This window comes from Photinus pyralis, unplaced genomic scaffold (assembly GCF_008802855.1).
Source record: "Photinus pyralis isolate 1611_PpyrPB1 unplaced genomic scaffold, Ppyr1.3 Ppyr1.4_LG4, whole genome shotgun sequence".
NCBI lineage: Eukaryota > Metazoa > Arthropoda > Insecta > Coleoptera > Lampyridae > Photinus > Photinus pyralis.
In genome coordinates this window covers 19,286,974-19,310,439 of record NW_022170511.1, presented here as the reverse complement: position 1 = coordinate 19,310,439, position 23,466 = coordinate 19,286,974, and the positions used below count along the sequence as shown (strand labels likewise).

At 35.6% G+C, this 23,466-nt stretch overlaps 1 protein-coding gene across 1 annotated transcript in view; it reads left to right on the top strand.

Annotated features, from left to right (window-relative positions):
* Positions 1–23,466, top strand: part of LOC116167896 (potassium voltage-gated channel subfamily KQT member 1-like) — an 85,221-nt gene that overhangs the window by 42,529 nt on the left and 19,226 nt on the right. Inside the window, exons 5-6 of the mRNA XM_031483490.1 lie at positions 1,403–1,669; positions 17,528–17,767. Of these exons, the coding sequence (XP_031339350.1) occupies positions 1,403–1,669; positions 17,528–17,767 (507 nt within the window). The remainder of the gene's footprint in view (positions 1–1,402; positions 1,670–17,527; positions 17,768–23,466) is intronic.

The following is a 23,466-nucleotide window of genomic DNA, read 5'->3' as shown; positions in this document are numbered from 1 at the left end:
CTGTGGTTTCTCGTAAATAACCCACCGGATTGCACTCAAAAAATTGAAGTAATTCTCATATACAAGGTGTCCCGTCATTATTTTTGCCGTTTAACCAGAAATAACGTCCAAATGACGTTGTTGACACACCAATATACAAAATCGAAGAAATTTAGGACCATAATGGAACGTAACTTTACGCGTCGTAGAAACCCAAATTTCCATTCAAATATTTAATTTACGGATAAGGCCGCATTTCACGGCAGGTTGTTATTGTTGTATTCAAAACGTATGGTGGTACGGTGGAGGCATTTTCAAAACTGTACATTAAATTTAATAATAAATATTTGGATGATTTTTTCTCTAAGTAGGGATCTTCTTCATCAACAGATCAGACGCAAACATTGCAAAAAAATAGTTCAGAATAACTAAAAGGGTCAAGGTCGGAACGGATATACCCATCCTTCTTGGCGCTTCTTATGATTTCCGAGGAAAGAAATGAGAAAGGAAATATCATTCTGGGGCCCTCGTTTCACCCTGTATAATAACACTCATGCTTTCTACTATCAAAAACGTCACAAGGACGATATATAAGTAAGTAGGGTGTCATATACCGTTTAGTGATTTGTTTGGTTGAACAACAAGGTCAAAAATTTAGAGAGAAAAAAAAGCTGCACGACAACTTTTCTTAATTGACAAAACTCCCAAAGGTTGACGAATAAAAAATCAATACATTTTTTTTTATTTCACGCGATTGCACAAAATTACGCAATCAGTCGGTAGACGAAACAATTATTATCTGTCCACAATAGTAACATGCGGTGGCCGGACTTAGGTCACGGTGAAGTTTGCGACTTGGTCGCGCCGGCGGCGATCCGGACGCAGTGATGTATTGCATTGGTTGTTATGTGGGTGGCCAGGCCTGCGACCAGCGACAGCGACTGACTTGGCTATTTTATTCCGTTTGTATTAATCAATCAATATTCGTATATTCGTGAGAGGCGATAAAAATGTCACCATAGCCAGTCTATGCGTAAATGCTTTACAAAGGTTAGCAATAAAGAATTTACATTACAATATATATGTACAACGGACTACTAGCTAAATTTTGCAAGAAGGGTTCGCAATGCGGTAAATAATTAATGTGACGACAATTTCAGTTGCAAAATCACCCGGTTAGCGTAGTTGCTTGTTCATTAGAAATATAATTTCACTAAACTAAATGTTGCAAAATTGATTTTCTTATAATTAGAAAGTTTCTGTGCGTGATGGCCGACTATATCCATCCGAATTTGATATAATTCAAGTGTGTTGGCTAGGGCAAAGCTGATCGATGGATGTAATTCTAAACTTAATGTAATTAACGTGACGTAAGTTTTATTATTGATAGTCGTAATCACTAATGTTCGTTTTTCTGTTTCAGGAATTAATTACAACGTTGTACATCGGTTTCTTAGGCCTTATCTTTAGCAGTTACTTCGTGTATTTAGCGGAAAAGGATGCGGGAGAAGGAACGTCGGGGGACGGAAAGAATAAGGGCGACTTTTCGAGTTACGCCGATGCCTTATGGTGGGGCGTGATAACAGTGACAACAATAGGTTATGGTGATACAGTTCCAAAGACGTGGATGGGCAAAATAGTCGCGTCGTGTTTTAGCGTTTTTGCCATCTCGTTTTTTGCGCTTCCAGCTGTAAGTGCTTTTATAAATCGCATTATGTAATCCATTAATTACGGGTACGAATTGATTTTCTGTTCTTTGTGCTATACCAAATTAAAGTATATCAAACGTCCCCTCTGTTTTGATATAAGTACGCTAATATACATTGAACATGTTTTGAAGATGGCTGACACAAATACTAGCATTTTAATTAATTCATCGATTTTGAGCTTCGTGTTGATAAATTCAAATGCGGAAAATGGAAGTTGTCCGTCATGTACAACTCAACCACCTCATTTTCGAACATTTTGGTGCACAAAATATCCATTTACTGTAGGTAGAGCGAATATGACATTAGGCATTGTTATAGTATTTTACATTATTAGCCAGGTAAGTGAGTTTTTACTGGCGATAGGAGAAGGCGAGACTGGCGAGCTGTTAGGCGAGCCTGTCATCTCCTAGAGCCAGTAAAAACTATTACCTGGCGTATAATGTACAATATTTTATTTGTTACTCATTTGTAAACAATAGTAAACGTAAATAATTAGTTCTTAAATTGATCTTGAAGAAATGTCTACAATATCATGTGATCCATGTAACAGAGACGTCGCATTAATTCTGGCCAATGAAATTACTAGATTACTAACTTGTAAAATTTTTACAGGTCTGCTGTCAGTTTTACAAGTCAGTAGCGTTTAAACATGCCGTTTACTCGTTTGCGTTTTGTCTTGTTAATCAACGTTTACAACTGAGTAACAAATAAAAGTATTTATACAGGTAATGCCGTACTAGGTCACTGGTCCAGTAGTTACGAAAGCTCAATACACTGCAAGGTTGATCATCGCAGCAATAAGGGTTCTCAAACTGTCGAGCGCAGTAGTAGGTAGGTAAAGATAAGTTTATTCGTAAACAGCAATTAATGTACAATTCAAAATTTTCAACTGATTTCACGCACAAACATAAAACACAAAAGACGGGTTTAATCGCAATCGTTTGTGTCGAATTAAGGATCAGCACAACCCACTATACACACACACTTTTTGAATAATTGTGTCCCTAATCTTAAGTATAATATTAATTAAATTTTATTCAATGTGAATATTTCTGTAAATTATTGTTCAATAGCAAAATATGGTTGTGCATGTTGGTGCGATACGCAAAGCGTCACTGCATATTCGCCAAACATAGGTATTGCTGTGTGCACTGATCCGGCCAGAAAGACCGCACACAAAATACCAAAACAAAAACCTAGCTAGCTCTTTACCTTTACTTATTAACACGGCACAAAACTTCTCCCCAGCACAGAGGAGAAATTCGACTTCTAACATATAGTGGGTCAAACCCAAGGATGCTATAACTCTCGCCAGGAAAGATTGCCGGTCACAGCACACCTTATGTCGATCTACAATCTATGTTTTTCTTAAGATGCGAGCGATTTCCGGAATAGGATCGTGCCAATATTGAACTAAAAGTCTTTTTGTTCAACATTGACGCTTGCATCTTTAGAAAAACATAGATTGTAGGCCGGGATCAAGTGTACTGTGACAGGCAATCATTCCTGGCGAGACGTTTATATAATATAAGGATTGCTCGATCAAAGGTCGAACTACAACCCCCCACATATCAGTAATAACAATCTTGAACATAACAAACTTAGCTTTAAATACAAAATATCAGTACATATGTACGCTCTTTACTAAGGTAAATGATACACAAGTGAATCAACTCTCCTCAAACCAGACACCATTTTTTAAAAAAACGACGCCCCTTTTTGGTACGTGCGCTTTTGTTGCATGAAGGCGCTTCTGAAAATCGCTTGCTACTTGTGGCGCTGCAAATCGCACCGTGTGAAGGGGTCACGCTACCAGCCGCTTCAAAAAACGCCTGGTAAGAAGGGGCTCTAAACAGCTTCAACACAAATAATCCAAAGCGAAATAAATTCTTCAACGAAACGTAATACTGCGTAAACTCAAAACTCAAAAAAACTGTTTTAATTTGGCCGCACTATGGCCCTAAACTTAACATAAAGCTGATTTCAAATCTTCATCGAAACGTAACTTTTCTCTGATTGTGGCTAAAAAGCTGATTTAAATTTTCAAGGAAACGTAGTTGTGCGTTGACTGTGGCAAAAAGCGACGCTTTTCTTGTTAACGTCCTATTTACGACAAAACCCTTTCGCAAATCAAAATTATAACAACCATAAACCATAACAATAACCATAGCTAGGCCTGATGATCGAATTTCGCCGAAATCGATCGCCACAGAAAATATAAAATAAGCGTTATAACAAATTCGATTTTATTTACCAGTTATAACAACCAATCATACACAGTTGACAACAAAGCCTATCCCCTTAACGTACGTTAATAGACCAATGACGATGATTCCTTCGAGAGTTATACTTAAAAAACCTTTTCAGCTAATCAACCGACAGACCGACTGACCGAACAGCCAAAGTGAATATATGAGCGCTACTTTTTTTCAAAAACGCGCCAACAAATTACACAAAAGTTGATCAATTTTACCGCGCAGTGCGTATAGATTTTTATTTTCTTTCTGCCGAGAGCCGTATCAGGTTCCACTTCATTAAAAACCAACAGCTGAGGCGTTAGTGAGAACGCGTAGAATTTCAATTGTCATCATCCATATTTTATTAATCTCTGGCAATTGGATTCATTAATTTGGGGATTCCGGAAATATTGTTAGGACGGATTCACCTACAAACTTCAATAGGGATGATATAATTTGTGTTTTTTGCTAAAAGTGTAAGTACCACCATTTGCATTTCTTTAGGTTGTCAGGCTGTCATCTGCTATACCACAATTTTCCATCGATAATTGTTGCTCCATCTCTCTTACATAAGAAGTATGTACATTTTATCATATCAACGAAGAGGGTTACTTTTATTTTCTTTTAGGGTTTCAATTTTTAGTTTTAATGTTAGTTCTAATTTAATCCAAATGTAACGACCAGCTAAGTTCGGAGACGCTTTACCTACAATTCTGTTGACGTACGAGTGTGTAACCATGGGTTAAATTCACCGTTGCCTTCGAGTCTCAATACCTTTGATATATCTTCCGGTGGTGGAGCGCGCGCAACAATCACGGCGATCGCTGCTTCTGTATGGGAACCACAAAATATTCTTAATGCTTTTATGCTCCTACATCCAAAAAAGTGTAGGTACTCTGTAATAATATGTAATGACAACTAGTAAAAAAAATCCCCCCTTAACCATGCAGAAGTACGCCACTGGCCCCCAATTACGCAGATTGGTAGCAAACTTTTTATAATTTTGGATGCTTTCTTTACAGAAATTTTATGTTGAAGTTATATTCAGTATTCCAGATCAAATTTCCACCCTGTACTGTGCCGTTCTTTGATTACGTTCTTTAGAGTATTTTCCTCAAAGTGAAAAATCGCAATTGGCTGCACTTTGTCGTCCGTCCGTCCGTCACACGTACTTCTTCTACACCACTGAACCGATGTGGGCGATGTGGGGCTCGTTTGAAAGGGCTTGGTCCAAGTATTCCGTGGGTACCGATATTTTTTGGTTTTGAGTGTCAAAAATTTGGCCTACGATACTTACAGGCCGGAGCGCTCGAAAAAGTCACGTGACGTTAGGAGTCATATGAAATACATTACGGCTTATGGAAAATCCGTGCGCGGCTCCACTATTTATTTTTTTACTCCGGATCCGTTCAACATAGAGCCACGAAATTTCAATGAGAGCTTGTCATTAGTACACACAATCAAATTATGGTGTTCGTTAATTTTTAATAACACAAAAAATAATTAATTTTTAGGTTTAAAGTATTGAATATAAAACGATGTTAGTAAATCCGCGTTTTTCTATCTTTACATCATCATATTACTTTTTCTAGGAACTATATCATTATAATCCTTTCGGTGTCTTAAACTAGAATGATATCCGCCTCCAATTATGCGTATATATTATATCTTATATCTTCGTTTATATGAATTTTGCAGTACATAAAGTATTTTAGTTATACCTTCTCGTGTTAAAGTGAAATGGGAAATTTGCCTTGTCCGCCTAAGAGGCCTGGTAAGTATCGTAGGCTTTCATCTTCATTCTATGAATAAATAAAAATAACCTTTTGAATAAGGAAGTTTTAAAAAATAGCATTTTCTATCCAACTTACAGCAGTTTTAGTAAAAAGTACAGCTTGTAAGGAATAGGCAGTGCCGTTTTTTTTTTCGTTTTCAGAAGTAACTGTTGTGTCGTTTTCTAAATCTTAGAATATTTCAATACTTATATTTAACATCGCCTCATCTTCTGCTAAATTACACGACGAAACAAAATCTTTGATGCAAAATACTCCTCTTGAATCTCACAAACACAATTTGGAAATCGATTACTAACAATTATTTGAAACATAATAATTCCTTTGCGCGTTCACTTATTCTGAAATCGCGCTATTTACTTCAGCTGCTGAAAAAAAGGAAACAAGAGACCATTTCTTAAAAATTCCTTCAGAAGAACATTTTTGTGTCCTTTGGTCACAATTCATTCATTCATTATAGCAATAACAAAAAAGTTTCTCGCATGTTGAATTTTTCTCTGCGCGGATAATAAATGCGCGATTTTGTAGGGCCTGTTAAAACTATACTAATATCAGATAAGGCATCATATACGCATAATTGGAGGCGCATATCATTCTAGTTTAAGACACCGAAAGGATTATAACGATATAGTTCCTAGAAAAAGAAATATGATGATGTAAAGATAGAAAAACGCGGATTTACTAACATCGTTTTATCATCAATACTTTAAACCTAAAAATTAATTATTTTTAGTGTTATTAAAAATTAACGAACACCATAATTTGATTGTGTGTACTATTGACAAGCTCTCATTGAAATTTCGTGGCTCTATGTTGAACGGATCCGGAGTAAAAAAATAAATAGTGGAGCCGCGCACGGATTTTCCATAAGCCGTAATGTATTTCATATGACTCCTAACGTCACGTGACTTTTTCGAGCGCTCCGGCCTGTAAGTATCGTAGGCCTCGGTTTAACGCATGGGCCATGCACACTGCGAACCTTGTTCTTGGATAAAGACATCATTTGAATATGCTAACACTAGAACATGCACGACGGCGGCAAGCGGCGACATTACATTTGATATGGTACTGGCTATGCCCAGTTTCAATTTTATGAAATTCGATTCATAAATGACGGAGAGGCCAAATGAAGTGTGTTTATCAATTGAGTGGACTTAAAGTCGACATTTATATGAATGTTGAATCGATTAGACCCAACTTTTGACATTGCGTATTATGTGGCCAGAGCTATACCCAGTTTGAATTTCATGCAATTTGGTTCATAACTAACGGAGATATAAAAAAAGTCTTCCTTATTTATTAGCTTTATTTTTGCGACTAAACAATCATGCGACAGAAAAGCGCAAGTCCGCGAATAGTCTTAGATTTTAGGGAACGGCGGAATACTTGTGGCAGTTGAAGTACAGCATTTTTTGTCCCTTCTCATTTATGATTTAATTCCATTGTACGATAAACAAAGGAACAAAAAATACAAGTGCCTACAATGGAATAAAACAAATTCATTCTTCCCATTCCACTTCAACCTTCATGTAATTTCTTCCTACTCTACTTCAGGTCGTTATTTATGACCGTAACGCTTACGTATTCGAAGATTTCTTTGTGCCTAAACATAAAGGCGCGTTTACATTAATGAACAGTTTAAGCTGTGTTCAAATATCTACTGTTTACTTAAAAGTCCCTGCACTAAGGAATAGGTAAATTTACACCTTAACATGCCTAAACCAATTATGATCACGAGTGTATCAACTACAAAACTAAAGAGACATCGTGTAAACAAACTGAAACTTATAGGTACCATTGTTTATTCATTAACCTATACGGAGTTATTGACAAGTTTGCTAACGGTCGCGTAATTTTATCTCGCGACATTCTTGTCGTCACTACGACAGTTACCTTGCCTGTATCACCGATTTGTACGGTAATCTGCGCTTATATCCATTCAGTTCAGTAGTGAGTAGAGGAATAATTACTATGCAAGCTCCACTGAAGTGAAAGTGAAAAATCGGGGCATTTGGAAATGAACAAATTGTTACGTTCACTTTGAGCAAATGTAACAAAATTACCTTGCACGTTAAGCTCAGGAAAAGTAGAGGTAGACGAATCAAAATGGAAATATAGTAAACCGGATAGGAACCGGAGACGAAAGAATACTTACCGAAAGGGGCTATAATGGCTAAATGACTATTCAAACAAATATAGTAATTTCAATTCGTATCAAGGAGTCGTCAAAAATAAAAATATTAGCTTTTTAACAACCTTTCGGTCTCAGAAAGGGCGCTTTTCTGCCTTATCCGTACCAGATAAAAGCACAAGCAAAAAAAACAAGAGGGATAGTGAATAGCGCGGCATATAAATATTGCGCTAGTCATGTCTCACGTTTGACACTAATCAGGTAATTCGAATACTAAAATCGTAATTAACACTCAATAAGAGCTAATAATCAATTTACGTTAACTAAACAAAAGAAAAATTTGAATCGACAACGAATCGTCGGTACAAATCGGTGATATAAAACATAAACGTGACGTTAACGTCGAGAAAACTACTTTACTAAATTTCTATACAACAGTGATCAAAATAATTCAAAATGTAAATAAACACTTCTAACGTAATCAAACTAACACGATTGAATCTTCGTAACGACACAAGTATAACGGAGACCAGATCGTAGTGTGAGTAAGATGAAATCTTCGTGGCGACAAAAAGGTATTGTACGTAGAGTCAGAAATATCGAAGCGATACACAAAAGCAATAATCACTAAAAGGTTTCGTAATACTTGTAGATGGCGGGTCCATGTAATATCCAAGGCGTCGATGGAGACGGCAATAATCGAATAGATGTAGTAAAGGAAAGAATAAGCCAGCAATAAAAAAGGTCTAAAAATTGGGTAAATACCGTAATGTGCCTTAGAACTTGTACATATGTATGCAATACGCGTTTCAATAAAGCATAGAAAACAAATCACAAGAGAAAAACTTCACCAAAATATAATACGGCCTTTTAAAAGGGTATGACGCAAAATCTAAGAAAAAATATGGCGTACATTCTTTACAAGCAAACGATCGAATTTGTTCTGTACAGGGAATTGTTGTAGTAGTATGCGCTCAGAAGAAAATATTAACCACGGAAACCTCTTCATGACCTCTAGCGGGAAAATAAAGAACCACAGTAAATAAAACCTAAATACTCAACCAACTACATCACAACTAAACAGGTTTACAAAGGAAATATGGCGTAAGAATATCGAACATAAATTTGGAATTTAAAATTGTTAAGAAAAAATACGTTACAAAATGTACCAGGTTCTGAATTCAATGTAGTTCATTCAATCACAATTCGATTTTCGTGTACCTCTGCCGTTTGTGGAAAAGTCGATGTCGAAACAACCACATCTAACTTCACAATACTACCAGAAAGATTGCAAATAAATCTCGGAACGAATAGTATACCTAATTTAAGCTTCTAGTAAATGGTTGATTTGAATTATTGAAATCTGTGTGTTACTCTTTGACGTGAGTTAAGCTATTGCGTATCCAAAATCATGATGTTCAAAATCCAACTAATGACTTTCAAAATTTAAATAAAAATTGGTATATTTGCTAAAGAGAAATTATCCAGTAATTACTATCTGAATTAATAGAATAAAGGAAACATTAAATAATATAATTTCGCTATTGAACTCATGTAAACGTGGATGTAATACTATAACTTGAAAATAAAATGAAAAAGTAATTAATTTCTAGATCTTCCCCATAGAAAGATAGAATACAGTCGAATCTATGGGAAAGGTCTAGAAATTAATTGCTTTGGTGTAGCACACGCCCCCATTTTGAGAATTAACTGCATTATGCTTAATTCTGTTGGAAATAAAACTACCGAAACTGAAAACCCTGTAAAGGAACCACATATCAACCCCATTCAAAACCCGAAATTCAAAACACTTCCATGCCAACAATAGGGTTATTCATAAGAAAATAGTGCGACAACGGTAGATTCAAACTTTGCATGGCGAAATTCTAGAAAAAACTCAACCAGATAACATATGATTAAGAGAAATTGGTCGTACTTACGTATGCATCCATTTTAGGTTCAATTTATAGCCTCCAACATGAGAAAAAAATGTATCTTAATCCAAAAAATGCGGTTAATCGCCAGAAATAATACTTGTACTTGCAAATTTTGCAATTACACCGTCATTGAAAAGTTTAGCGGTGCAGACATGTGCTCTTAAGTACGCAAAAAAAGGAAGTGAAAATATAATCCCACATGATCATCCAATTCGCATTAATAAATGGGTACCACGAACTAAACAATAGACAATTGAAAACCACGGTGACCTTCAAACAAAAATTACAATGATATTCAACCAATAATAATTTATATGTACTTGTGAAATTATTACAACCCGCATTTTTATACCTTGAAGGTGTGCCAGACGGCCATCAAATTTCGCTGTCTAAAAGGGGCGCCTTCTCACGAATTATTTCCTGAGATGCTGTTTTTGAAATTAAAACGTGCATAGCTTTTATATATGACAACCAATTGGTCTCAGATTTTGCATACGCATGCGTTTAGGGGTGCTAAGTTAAACTTTAGGAAATGGGATTGGGGGGGGGGGGGGGGTAAACACATGTTCTACCTTCATGGTATTCTAATGAAAGGTCTCATCGAGATAAATTGGTTTGTACAAAACTATAACTTTCTATGCGACTCTTTTTCGAGATCAGTGCGACGGTGCGGGGGGGGGGGGGGGGGGGGTTAAAAATTAATTTTATCTCATTGTATTCTAATTAAAGGTCTCAACGAAAGGAACCGTTTTCTACCAACTACTACCCTGCTGTCTGTCCTCTTATCAAAGTACGGGCTGTAGGGGGAGTGGAACTAGTTTTGTCCTTCATGGTACTCTAATGAAAGGTCTCAACGAAAGGAATTAATTTCTACCAACCATAGCCCTCCTCCTCGACCTCTTATTGTGATCGGGTATATTCCGTTATACCTCAAGAACGGATTGTTGGAAGAGGGTACTCCAAAGGGCGATTGAAACGTCTGCAAGAAATATATCCATTGGTGATGTCAAAACAAAAGCTATTTCGGTTAAAAAATGCGCTTTATCTGCACAAGAGTTGTGCACAATTTATACTTGTTCGTTTAGCATGGATTAACCTTTATTTAATAACATATGAATTTAGATTTAGCATTTGATGCGTCTTTTGCGTTTGTAAGTGAAAGTAACTACTGGCTATACTCGCAATTTTTCCCAGTGATCACTACGGATAGGTGACTTGACATTGCTGGGTCGACACGAATTCACGCAATACGCACTAAAACCCACCCTTGGAATTCGACACGACCTTTATCTTAGCCCGACGAGAATCCTTATCATTCATCTTGACACGCACTCGCTTATGACTTCATATTTTTCACATCTCTCTTGATACTCGCCCGGTCTAACGCGTTCTTGCCGCGCTTCCAACTTAGCACCCGTGTGACTTGAGCCAAGTGCTCTCGCTACCTTCTACGAACTAACCCCCCCCCCCAACTATCTTTAATCACAAAAAATGCGCCCCAAATTAACAGCTAATCAGTGCCGCCAATTTTACCAATCTGATCTTTAGAAAAGCAATTTGCCAGACATATCTACTGCCAGAAACCACGTTCAGTTCTCATGCCCTGAATAATATCTGATCTGAATTAGCCGTACAATCATGTATACCCCATTAATTTCGCATTATGTCGCGACAAGCTGGGGCAGAGAATTTTCCTGCAGACATCAATCTTGTGCAACTCCATGATTAACTACTTGTATAGGACGTCACCTTTCCCATCATTTATGTACGGGGGGTGTATGTATTTGTTGAACTAAGTAAACATTGACGTTTATTGTATTTATTACCAAATCGGTCAATGGGGAGGGGAGCATGAAACATCATAGTCTAGGTAAAGCTATGTTTGTTTAATCCATTCCTGAAGATACTTGTTTATTGCGGTCTAAAATTATTTCACAACGCAGGGAAAACCGAAATAATAAATGTTGCTCGGCGAACGAACAAATTTCTTTGCCAAACACTTATTGGAATTCATACTGAAGCTAAGTTAAATACATGTATCATGAAGTAGTATTTTTATGCATTTCTAAACTACTTACGATAACAATAGTAAAACGTAAATTTAATTTAGCTTTCTTGCGCACGGAGCATGAAACAAAGTAATTGTCCGTCCATAAGTCCTTTGATAGAATGAGAATCATTCCCGTCACACGACTGAAACTGGCGCAGGAAGGACGACGTTATGTATGTATTCTAGGGGACTTATCTTGATCCATCGATACATGCGTAGAAAGGATACGGCTTTGTTAGCAACACACACTAATTCTCTATTTAAAAAAGAAACGCCATTTTTTATCATTAGTAGTGTTTGATGCGTGTCTCCCGCTGTTCAATCATAGACGATCCGTACTGGTTAGTTATATTTTTATAATGTGCTCTCCGCTAGTTTATACCTACATAGACGTCCCATAACAGCACGTGTAAGTAGTCACATAGTTTGCTATTCTTGAAACTCAAATTAAGCAAATTAAGTTCTTACAATAAACTGGTGAAAGTTTCAAACTTGTTTCATGTTTCAGTGCAGGCACGCCAACGAACCTTTCTGCCTGTATAATAATTTTACACACGTTTAAACAAGTAAGCCTGTACTGGAACCTCGATAGTTAGTCTGTTCGAAACCTCCCTTCTGATACTTGCATGCGTAGTATTAATTGTAACGTCCAACGAATTATTATTATCATCATTATTTAATTAGGGCGATTTTCAGTTTTGAAATAGGTATACGAACTTTTCCTTGATACTCTTTGTTTTGGATCGATCCAGAGCCCGCGTTCTAAATGAAAGCACTTGAAATAATAGGTGTATACTTCAAAAAGTATAAGGCAACAGGTTATATTATCTGTGACCATAGACTTAATGACACGCTTTCCCTTTAAAACTTACAAATCAATTGCTTCATTCTACTAGTTATCAGGCATACGACAACATTAGAAAATTAAATTTTCAACTTTCAATACGTAAAGGAAGAATGCGCCTGAAGTACTCTTGTTGCATTTACCATTTCCGTTTAGTACGAAAACTTTTGTTGAACCAAAATTCCATTGCGATACTTCTTAAAATATGCACGACACTTTTCCCGTACGTGGAAAGGCGCAACAAATAAAATGTACATTTCGGCAAGCAATACGGTCTATCTACACGATATTACCGAATCCGAAGGTAGATTAAAAAACCCTTAGGATATTAAATTAAATTTTCCATTATCGGAACCAAATTCGAAGTTATAAAAGGGAAATTGAAATAAACAGGAAAGATGGCAAAAGTTGCGATATTATCGAAATTTGTGAAATTGAAACTGTTTCCACGGGAAATCTTATAATTTATTTAAAGTGTATTATTTAAATTGCTTTAATGGAAAAATATTCGCGATGAAAATTGTGTTTACTCAATTTTTTGTTCACTTTTTCCGTCTAAGTTCATGTATTGATCACACTCCTCTTGAACAGAAGGTGCCTTTTTGTGCGACGGAGATTTGGGTAATTGGTTATTCGTTAATTTGAAGAGTGGTGTGTTCCAACTTATAACTGGTTGAAAGACAGTTTTTTATTTACTGTGTGGGAATTGGAGATCACTCAGAGACTGTCAGAAATGTCATCTGTCACCTAACCTGTAAAGTAAATAACGTAGTAAAGATGATTTATTATTTTTGATTACGTTGTGATTAGGTTCATCCACTTTTTAAAAAAAAGGAAGAACTAGGAACTAAATTTTTAATAGAAGAACTCTGGTTTGATGTTCAGTGAATTAGAACAAGAACGTCACTTTGTGCAGAAACTCAAAGTTTTGTGCAACCTGCTGTTTCATTCCAAACGTTGCGCTTATATAGCTCCGGTTATATTTCGATAAGAACGTTACGTGCATTACGGATAATATGATAGCGGTTTAGTCTGTTTTTTCTAATTCAACAGCGATAGTAATTTACCTCTCGCTATAATTTTAAATAAACTCATGTCCTCACCTTTAATCTACTGCTTAAAATGTCGCTGGCGTAATGAGTAATAATTAAGTTTACTATGTTGCTGTGGTCCCACGTTGGGCGCCAAATAAATAATGCTGTGGCCTACATTGGGCGCCAAATGAAGAATGGTGTGTGCAAGGGCGTGCGGTCAACTACACCGCACACAAAACACCTGACCAGCTAGCTCAAATAAATAAAAAATCATCCGGTATAAGCAAAATCCTAATAATGAATCGAAATTAATAATTTAGTAGACTCAGTAGCCTCGATCAGTTTCCGAAAATTCCAAGAAATCAATTACACAAATTTTGTCTAACAAATTCAAGTAAACAATGACAATAAACATAGACAATAAACAATGGCAGCGAGACAGCTGCCTTAGACTAACAAACAACGTTTAATTTCGTATTTAACAGAACACCACTCAAACTCCTTATCGCACATGACCAGATAGCACTTAAATGTATCCTTAATTTTAAATGACGCAATTGTCACATCTTACAATTTAAATAAACAAATTTACACGAAAGATAAAATTTAAACAAGACATTGTGCAATTAAAGACAATTCTAAAATGGAAAACTAAACACTAAAATAACAATTCTGATTAAATAAACTAATTCTATACTTATTTGTAATAAAATCTTCCAGATTTAAATGAAATTAAAACGTTGGCATATACAGGGTAACCAGTTATTTTCTTGGGTATTATTTCGGCTACGTGACGTTTACACTATATAAATAGAAATTCTTTTTTTTTTTTCAATTGAACCCGTTTCAGACTGAAGGATCCGAAATAATCGAGGGGTCCGAAGAATAACTGTATGAATCTTAATCTCTATCTTACACTCCAACGAATTTGAAGAAACAAACAAACCTGAGAAACTGAAGAATCGAGAGACTTTTGCGCATTCGAAGAAATGAAAGGATTTAATGACGCGAATAATCAAAACGAAAGAATTAGGCACTTATATATCTTGTTTTAATGGCAATGAACAACATTGTTTCTTGGTAGGTATACAGGGTGAAAGTTTGGTCTGGAACACTGAATTCGAAGAAATGAAACAACAACGCTCTAAAATTATAACAAGTTTGCCATCTATCTATGCACTTTGAATTTGTGCAGTGGCGTAATGCCAACCACTATTTTTCACTATATATCAATCTAGGGTAATCTATTTTGAATATAGCAGCCTAAAATATGTGCTCCTTAAGAATATGTAATAAAAAATAGTGATTGCTAAAAAATATATATGTGCCCCTTGACTCAGCAGACGTACACCACTGTATGTAGTTTTAAAAATATATCAATAGATAGAATTGTGTCTCGTCCACACCTTTCACTTTCCCTTTTTCAGCACCTTACTTTCACTTTACTGCTATCCTGGGATTTGAACATTTGAAGTTATGACTCCACCAGCCGGTTCAAACCCCTTATTTTTATTTGTATCTTATCTAAAAGCCTTACGACTTAATCATAATCCATATTACGATACTGCAATTAATGCTAACCTAAACAAAATCGTTTCAATCCATCTCAACTGCCTTTAAATAATATTTTTTAAATTGCATTTATAATTCCACTAAGCTCTTTTTACAGACGCATGTAACGGGTTACATACATAACGATTCAAAAGCATTCGTCGGCAGCTTAGATAGCTGTTGATTTTTACTCCCACGACAATTCAGTTACACAAAAACCATATGATATCAATGCCAAAGTACAAAATTTAAAATAAACTTATAAGGAAATTAGCAAACACCTACACAAAATTTAATTTTTAAAATAGAATTTTTGGAAAGCCCAAGATGGCTCCTTTTACAAGACTAGTATGAACTTGTTGAAGCTTGTTTAGACAAATTACTCCGCACGCAGATGGTCAACAAATAAATAAGGAAATTACGTACAGTTTTTTTTCTTTTAATAATCCTAATAATCTGGTCGCTCTGCGATAAACAAGGTGCCCTTAACTACACACACAAACGCTGATAGATTCTAAATCGCACAAACCGTTTTAAACTTCGCACACAACTTTTGTCAACTTGCTTCTGCACAAAATTTCAAACTACGTTTTCAACTAATCAAAGCGGGCGGTTAGTCCGAACAAGAATAGCGCAAAAAACGTACACGATTTTTCAACCGTCGCGAACCACCCAGTCCTGTTTTTAGTTGATTCCAGTATTTAACGAAATACTACAAGAAAATAATCTCCTTCCTCAGGACAATTAGACTTGATAACACCAGCACAAGATGTTCATTTTCGTTGAAATTAATTTACTTTCGTTTGATATCAAAAGTTCTTATCGCAAGCACTTAAACCTTTTATACAGTACGCGTCTTATTTAAATTGAACTAATTACACAATTACTATTAATTCTAACGTGGAAAAGCAACTGCGGAAATACAAATTCGAATGAAATAAATCAATGCTGTGCTTATTCGTAAACAAACCCCGCAGATTTACTTTATTAAATTGAAAATTGTCACATACAGGGTGTTCCGTCATTATTTTTGGTGCTTAAAACGAAATTACGTCTACCAGATGTTGTTCACACAACAGTATACGCAAGATAAAAATTAAATAACCTAATTAATTACGTATAGAGTATAAAAACTAGTATTAAAGTCTACATATATAATATGTTCTTGAACAACCATAGCGCATTTTCGAGATTTTTCACCACAACTTGATTAATGCTTAATGAATCTTGGTGGTAGTTATTTTCAAGTTCGCAAAAGCTTTTCTCATACACAATAAAGCTATGTCAAAATGTCTTGTGTTGAAATATCTTTTTCTAACCAAGGGATGCCTTATTATTTCGACTCGGCCAAGTTGAAATTTTAATAAGAAACTAATCTTCCTCTTAGAACTACCCTAAAACGATATCAAGAAAATTCCTTGACCTTGGCTTTCAGTACAGGCTTCAACTAATTTCTGAAATAATGGAACAAGTCCTTCCACTAACAAAGTAGAATTTCCTATTCCTACTCGCTATGTTAGACCTGCGATTGAAAATCTAGTTATATTGATCTCACAGTTCCATTAGGAGAAACCAATTCATTTTTTTGCGAGATGATTAAAGTTATTCATTACGTTTGTTCCTGCATTTTTGTAAAAATTAAAAAAGTATCTACACGCTATAAAAAAATCAATTTTCTAAATCTATCTTAAGCGTGACAAGGGAACGGAAGGAAATGTGGATTTTAATATTCCTCGCGGCGTACAATTCGTTCCGCATGAAAAGCTATTACTCGAGTATTGAAAGAGTCCTGTATTTGCACTCCTATTCGAAAATAGGCGATAATGTACTACCGTAGTCATAGTAATATACGTCCTTTTCCGAACCACATGATTTATTCAGATGATGCGTAAAGTAGCTAACAAACAATTTTTTGGTTTGTTGGGATGCTCACTTTTATGTTTCCCATTATATGTTTTTGTACTTCTGTTTGTGCACACAGGAAATGTCAATTTGATCTGTAATAAATTTCGCAGATACTGAAGGAAACAACATATACGCTTCCTTTGCAGGTGTCCACGAAATTTTGTTCATTAGGCCTCTCATAAACGAGCTCCAAATATTCAGATTTAGATTAGTGTAAAAAAAAACTTTGTGTCAGCTGTCTCCAAATTGCGCCGTTTGTGCTTCCATTTCAGTGAAAAATGTATTATTCATGGCGTAGGTACACAATTTCATCAAACTAACATTACCGAATCCTGAAAATATCTAATTCTTTTACAGGGCATTCTGGGATCCGGCTTCGCTTTGAAAGTTCAACAAAAGCAACGTCAGAAGCATTTCAACCGACAAATTCCTGCCGCCGCTATGTTAATTCAGTGTCTTTGGCGATGCTACGCCGCCGATAAGAGTTTCAATTCAACGGCGACCTGGCAAATATACTTGAGAGATACCAATAGCAATAATTCAAATCAATCATCTTCCGCCTTAGCGAACTTGTCATCTAATCTCCCTCTGTCAAAGGTAAGCACGCTTTATCATATGTTACTAATACTAAGTAGGCATTTGTTAGATGCTTATAACATTGTATGGTTAGGTACTATACCACATTACGATTAGGAGAGTCTATAATAAACTGCATCTTGAACTAACTAACTGCCTGAGTGAAATATTTAGATTCATGTTCAAAGCTAAAAGGAATATTTCAAGAATGTGCATTTGTAGTGTGCTTAATTAACAGCATTGGGCGGGATGCTTTGTTGAAATATTGCACTGCATCAAAGACATGCGTGTAGGAATTTTACTACAGCTTTCAATAATTAACTATCTTCAATTTAATCCAATACTATGTTACCGTTAAAGTTGAATAAGTCCAGGAAAATACAACGAATTAATGAGAACTTTATTGACAATGTGTCTATTAATTTACTTTACATCAAACTTTGAACTCGAATCGCAAATTAGGCAGGTGAAATAATTCAATATTCAACGCCTTCTCTCAACCAAAAATTAGTGAAATGTAACTGCTGTTACAATGCTACAGTTGGAATGCTGATTTAAAATAATGTAAAATTTTTGCAGAGTTCACGAACATCGTTATACTTTAAACTTCTCCCTCTCTCTCTCGCTCTCCCTCTCCCGCTTGAGTTTCCGCCTCCGCTCTTGCTTCCGCTGTCTCAAAATGCTGCCTTCGGGTGCTAGGGATGGGCGATCACTGTTTTCACCTATCGATAAGTATCGGGTACTTACCTATCGATATATTTTACTTATCGATATGCCGATAATTATCGAAATATCGATGGTTATCGATATATCGATACCTATCGATATATCGATAGTTATCGATATGTCGATAGTTATCGATATATCGATAGTTATCGATTTGTCTATCGATATATCGATAGTTATCGATATTTCGATAGTTATCGATATATGAATACTATCGATAGGTATCGATATATCGATATGTCGATAGTTATCGATATGTCGATAGTTATCGCTAGGGATGGGCGATAACTGTTTTCACCTATCGATATAAGTATCGGGTACTTACCTTATCGATATATTTTACTTATCGATATGCCGATAATTATCGAAATATCGATGGTTATCGATACACCGATAACTATCGAAAGATCGATAACTGCCGCTATATCGATAAGTATCGGTATATCGATAGTTCTCGTTATGGCGATAGTTTTTAATATATAGGTATCGATATAATATTACCGATAATTTTTTTGAAAGCGTGTCTAAAAACTGCATGAGTTTACTTTTATATTTTAGCGACAGAGCCCGACAAGACAAGAGGGCTCTTTTAACAAAATATGAAAATAACCGAATGCAGTTCTTGCAACTTTAATGGAGTTACCATATTAACTGTGCAATTATCGCAGGGCTCTTTAGCTTTCTACAATGCAATTACCGCTGTAATTAAGCGGTAATTGCACGCCTCATTTGAGAGAAATATTCGACGTATCGATAGTTATCGACAGGGATAGTTATCTTATCGAGTTTTATTAATAAAATCCATTTTCCGGTTTATTCTCGTGTAAAGTGACTATTAATAGTTACTCGACGTTTCTTTGCTACCTTTATCAAGAGTTTTTTGTTAGATTTCGTAAATGTCAATCAATTGAAACTGTATATCTAAATTTGAAGTGTTCTTAGCTTTTTCTGTTTTTTTGTGACTGGTCCTCTGTAACCATCAATCAGATACCGATACATAGGCTATGATTACACCCTTTGATTGTCTTCTTTATTTTATCTAAAGAGTAGCCATTTTGATGCAACATTTTGTTCAAGTTTTTGAAATGCTTCTTTTTTTGAGCAATCGTCAGTAAGACGAAAAGATCTATTTTCTAAAGATTTTATTACTGCGTTTATTTGGCATGGATGATGATGTGACGTAGCGCTTCTCTTGAGAAAGGGAGCAAAGTTAAGTTTCCGAAACGTCGAGCAACTAAAAATAGTAAATTTACACGAGAGTAAACCCGAAAATGGATTTTATTAATAAAAATAGTAGTGCTCGTTGAAATCTCAACAATAACATAATTTTATCGTACCAATAGTTATCGACATATCGATATATCAATAGTTATCGACATATCGATATATCAATAGTTATCGACATATCGATATATCAATAGTTATCGACATATCGATATATCGATAGATATCGACATATCGATATATCGATAGTATCGACATATCGATATATCAATAGTTATCGACATATCGATATATCGATAGTTATCGACATATCGATAGTTATCGACATATCGATAGGTATCGATATATCGATTATCGACGATATCGATAGATTATCGATATATCGATTTTTTTAGCTCTACCTATTGTTATTCGATATATCGATAACTATCGATACCTATCGATATATCGAAAAAAATTCCCATGCCTATTCGGGTCTACGGGTGTTAGATAAATTATTCTCCTTCTATTTTCCTTTCGATTACGTTTTTGATTATACGGGGTGGTACATATAAGTATGTCGAAAAAATTGGGTCGTAGAGGGGATTCAAAACAAGCACTTTTTCCAAATAAACTGAGGACCCAGTTTATTTCGTTTGGGAGCCACCCAAAAAAAAAGGTGAAATTTACAAAAAAAATACTTCTACTGCAATTCTTGGTCGCACAACGAAAATGGAGAAAATTCCACGAAGTTTACTTGAGTTAAGGGCCAAATTGTCTTTAAAATCTCTTTTCAAACAAAAGTTATACTCATTTGAAGATTGGTCCTTCGGCCTGAAAAGTGTCCCCCGCCTACTATAGAGGATTATCTAATTTCGCTTGTAGTTAGTTGAAAATGTCGCAAATAACATTATTTAAGCTTAAATTTGGTATGTAGGGGTTTTTCATGTTCGCGCCCCCCTTTAGTGCTGCGCCTTTTTGTGGTAGGAGTTATGAGAATTTTTTGCAAAATCGGGAAGGACATACCCGAAAACCTTTTCAACGGCGTAGGACCAGTTATTGTAACTCTTATGGTTGCTGAAAAAAAATTCGTTGGATGTACTGTTCCATCTCTAGTGAAACGTGTTCTTTAGTGAAGGAGGTAATGAAGACGTGTTCATTAATGTCTTCATTACCTCCTTCGCTGAGAAAAAATTTGAAGAAGAAATTAAAATTTCGACACTTTGCTGCTAAACGAAACGCATTGGACCTTCGGTTTATTTGGAAAAAGTGTGCTTGTTTTGATCCCCTCTACTACCCAATTTTTTTACATACTTACATGTAACACCCTGTATGTACCGGGTGACCCAATAAGACTGTTCCTCGGCCATATCCCGGGAACTTGTAAACACAGCAGAATAATTTACAAATTACGACTGTTATTATTTTATAATGCATCGTGTTTCATTTGTTTAATTTTCCAAGGCCTACCTAAATGTGTAGGGTGCTTTTCCAAACAATCTTTCGCGCCATCGACAAATACCGGAAATACATCAAAAGTAAATTTAAGGTACAATTTAAGCATTTGAATTAATTAATTAATTAATCTCATTTTCCCAATATTTGAGCACAGATTTAAATATACCAATCTGTGATTTGAGGTTAGGAACGAGATTTTGAAAAACGGTTTTCACTGGCCTCTTTGGATGTTATTTGGGTACTTTTTCATAAAGAAAAAGTCATATCATTTCATTTGATTTGTTTAGGATTTTGGATCACATTGTCAAAACTAGCCCCCTGGCGAAGAAGGATTTAACTAAATTAAGTATATTTTGGTTGATTCCTATTCCTCAGGAATGCTCTTTTCAACGATACCAAATTTGTTCAAATCGGTAAGACGGTTAAAAAGTTTAAGCAGGTTATGGCAAAAACAATTGAACACCATCTTTGTTTTGGAATAACTGAGTTTCTGTTTTTACGAAAAAGATAGATAAACTGGTTCTCTTTAAAAATGTGAAAAACGAATGTTTAGTTTATTATGCGAAATTGAAAGAAAATGCAATTTTAAAATTTAAGATGGCAGTTACACGCTCTGGTGGTCACTTTTAGAACTTGAAAATATTTTCTAGCGATTCTTCATAACGGATTTACCTAATAATTTTTAGCTTCCTAGCATGTGCTAGGTAGCTATTGCGATAGCCGTTTTTTGAACATTTCAAAATTTCATCAAATGTCGACGTTTTAGACCATTTTAAGCAACTTTTAAAGAATAAAAATTTTTTCCGTCTGTATGTACGTACGTACGTACGTTTGTTGGCAATTTTCTGAGAAAACGGCTCGACGGATTTTGTTGAAATTTTGTATATATGTTTTAGGCATACCGAACAGAAAAATAACGGGCCGGATTTTTGAAAAAAAATTTTGGAGCGCCGTAACGGCATCGAACTTTTTTTTTCAAATAGCAACCTAAAATTTTTATTCTATTATTTGGAAGACCTTATTTTCCTGTGTACAACCTACAAAAAATTGGGCCGGGTTATATTATCAAAAAACGGAGAAAAAAATTGTCAAAGTCAAAAAATTGTGTTGCATATGTGCAAAACGCAACGATCTTGTTTCTGAAGCAATTTAAACGAAATTTCTATGGTAAGTCCCTTTAATAAAAGCAAACAAAATTCATGCGCAAAAATCGTGTTGCGCATGCGCAGAAATGCAATTTTCTTATTTATGGAACAATTAAAACGAAATTTGGATGGTAGGTCCTCCTAATAAAAGAAAACAAAATGCATGCGCAAAAAATCGAGTTGCGCATGTGCAACATCCAACTTTCTTATTTATGGAGCAATTTTAACGAAAATTGGATGGTAGGTCCTCCTAATAAAAGAAAACAAAATGCATGCGCAAAAAATAGTGTTGCGCATGTGCAACATTCAACTTTCTTATTTAAGGAGCAATTTTAACGAAATTTGGATGGTAGGTCTCTCTAATAAAAGCAGTGCGTACATATGTTGGCAATTTTTGGTTTCAGCTAGGAAGCTATTCTGTCAAGAATTTGACACCTGGTTTACGAACGGTTCTCTAGATATGGCCGAAGAACAGTCTTATTGGGCCACCCGGTACAGTGCGTCCCAGGTAGAACGTACCATAGGGAAACGGCAATGTACTTTTTCACGAACGATCTACGAGGCCTTTGAAATTAGCGTTTAACGTATTACTCCGATCTCTTTCTAGCATGAGGTAAGGGCAATAACGTACGTTCGGCGCTAACTTCAAATACATATCAAAAGGCTCCTTGATTCTTCCCAAAAAAATGCATTAATGCTGTTTCCCTATGGTGCGTTCTCCCTGGGAGTTGGGACACAGGTATATCGTCTCCTGTCTGTCGATTCTGTCTAAAGGCTGCCTGTTCTTCTTCTAATAATGGTTCTAATATGTTACCTTAATCGTTTCTCTAGAATTCTTGTGTATAATTTAAAACTAGTTTGGGCTAAACAATAAACACATTGGCCTGTACTTTTCGCATTGTGATTGCAGTCCTTTCTTGTAAATTAGCACTAGTAAATTGTTTTCCCAATCCCTCGGTATTTTCTGCTCTTCCCATCCTTGTCTGCAGAGTTTCCAGAACCAATCTCCCTCTTGGCTCGTTGTTCCGCATTAATTTGTTGTATTACGTCTTCTTCCGGATTTACTGTCGCATTGTACTTACCTTTGTAGTAGTTTTTCCATGTTTCTAGGATTTCCTTTGTTCGTTTTGATTATTTTGTATAACCTTTCCTGTAGTTCTTCTTCGGGAGATCTCTCACTAATCTTTC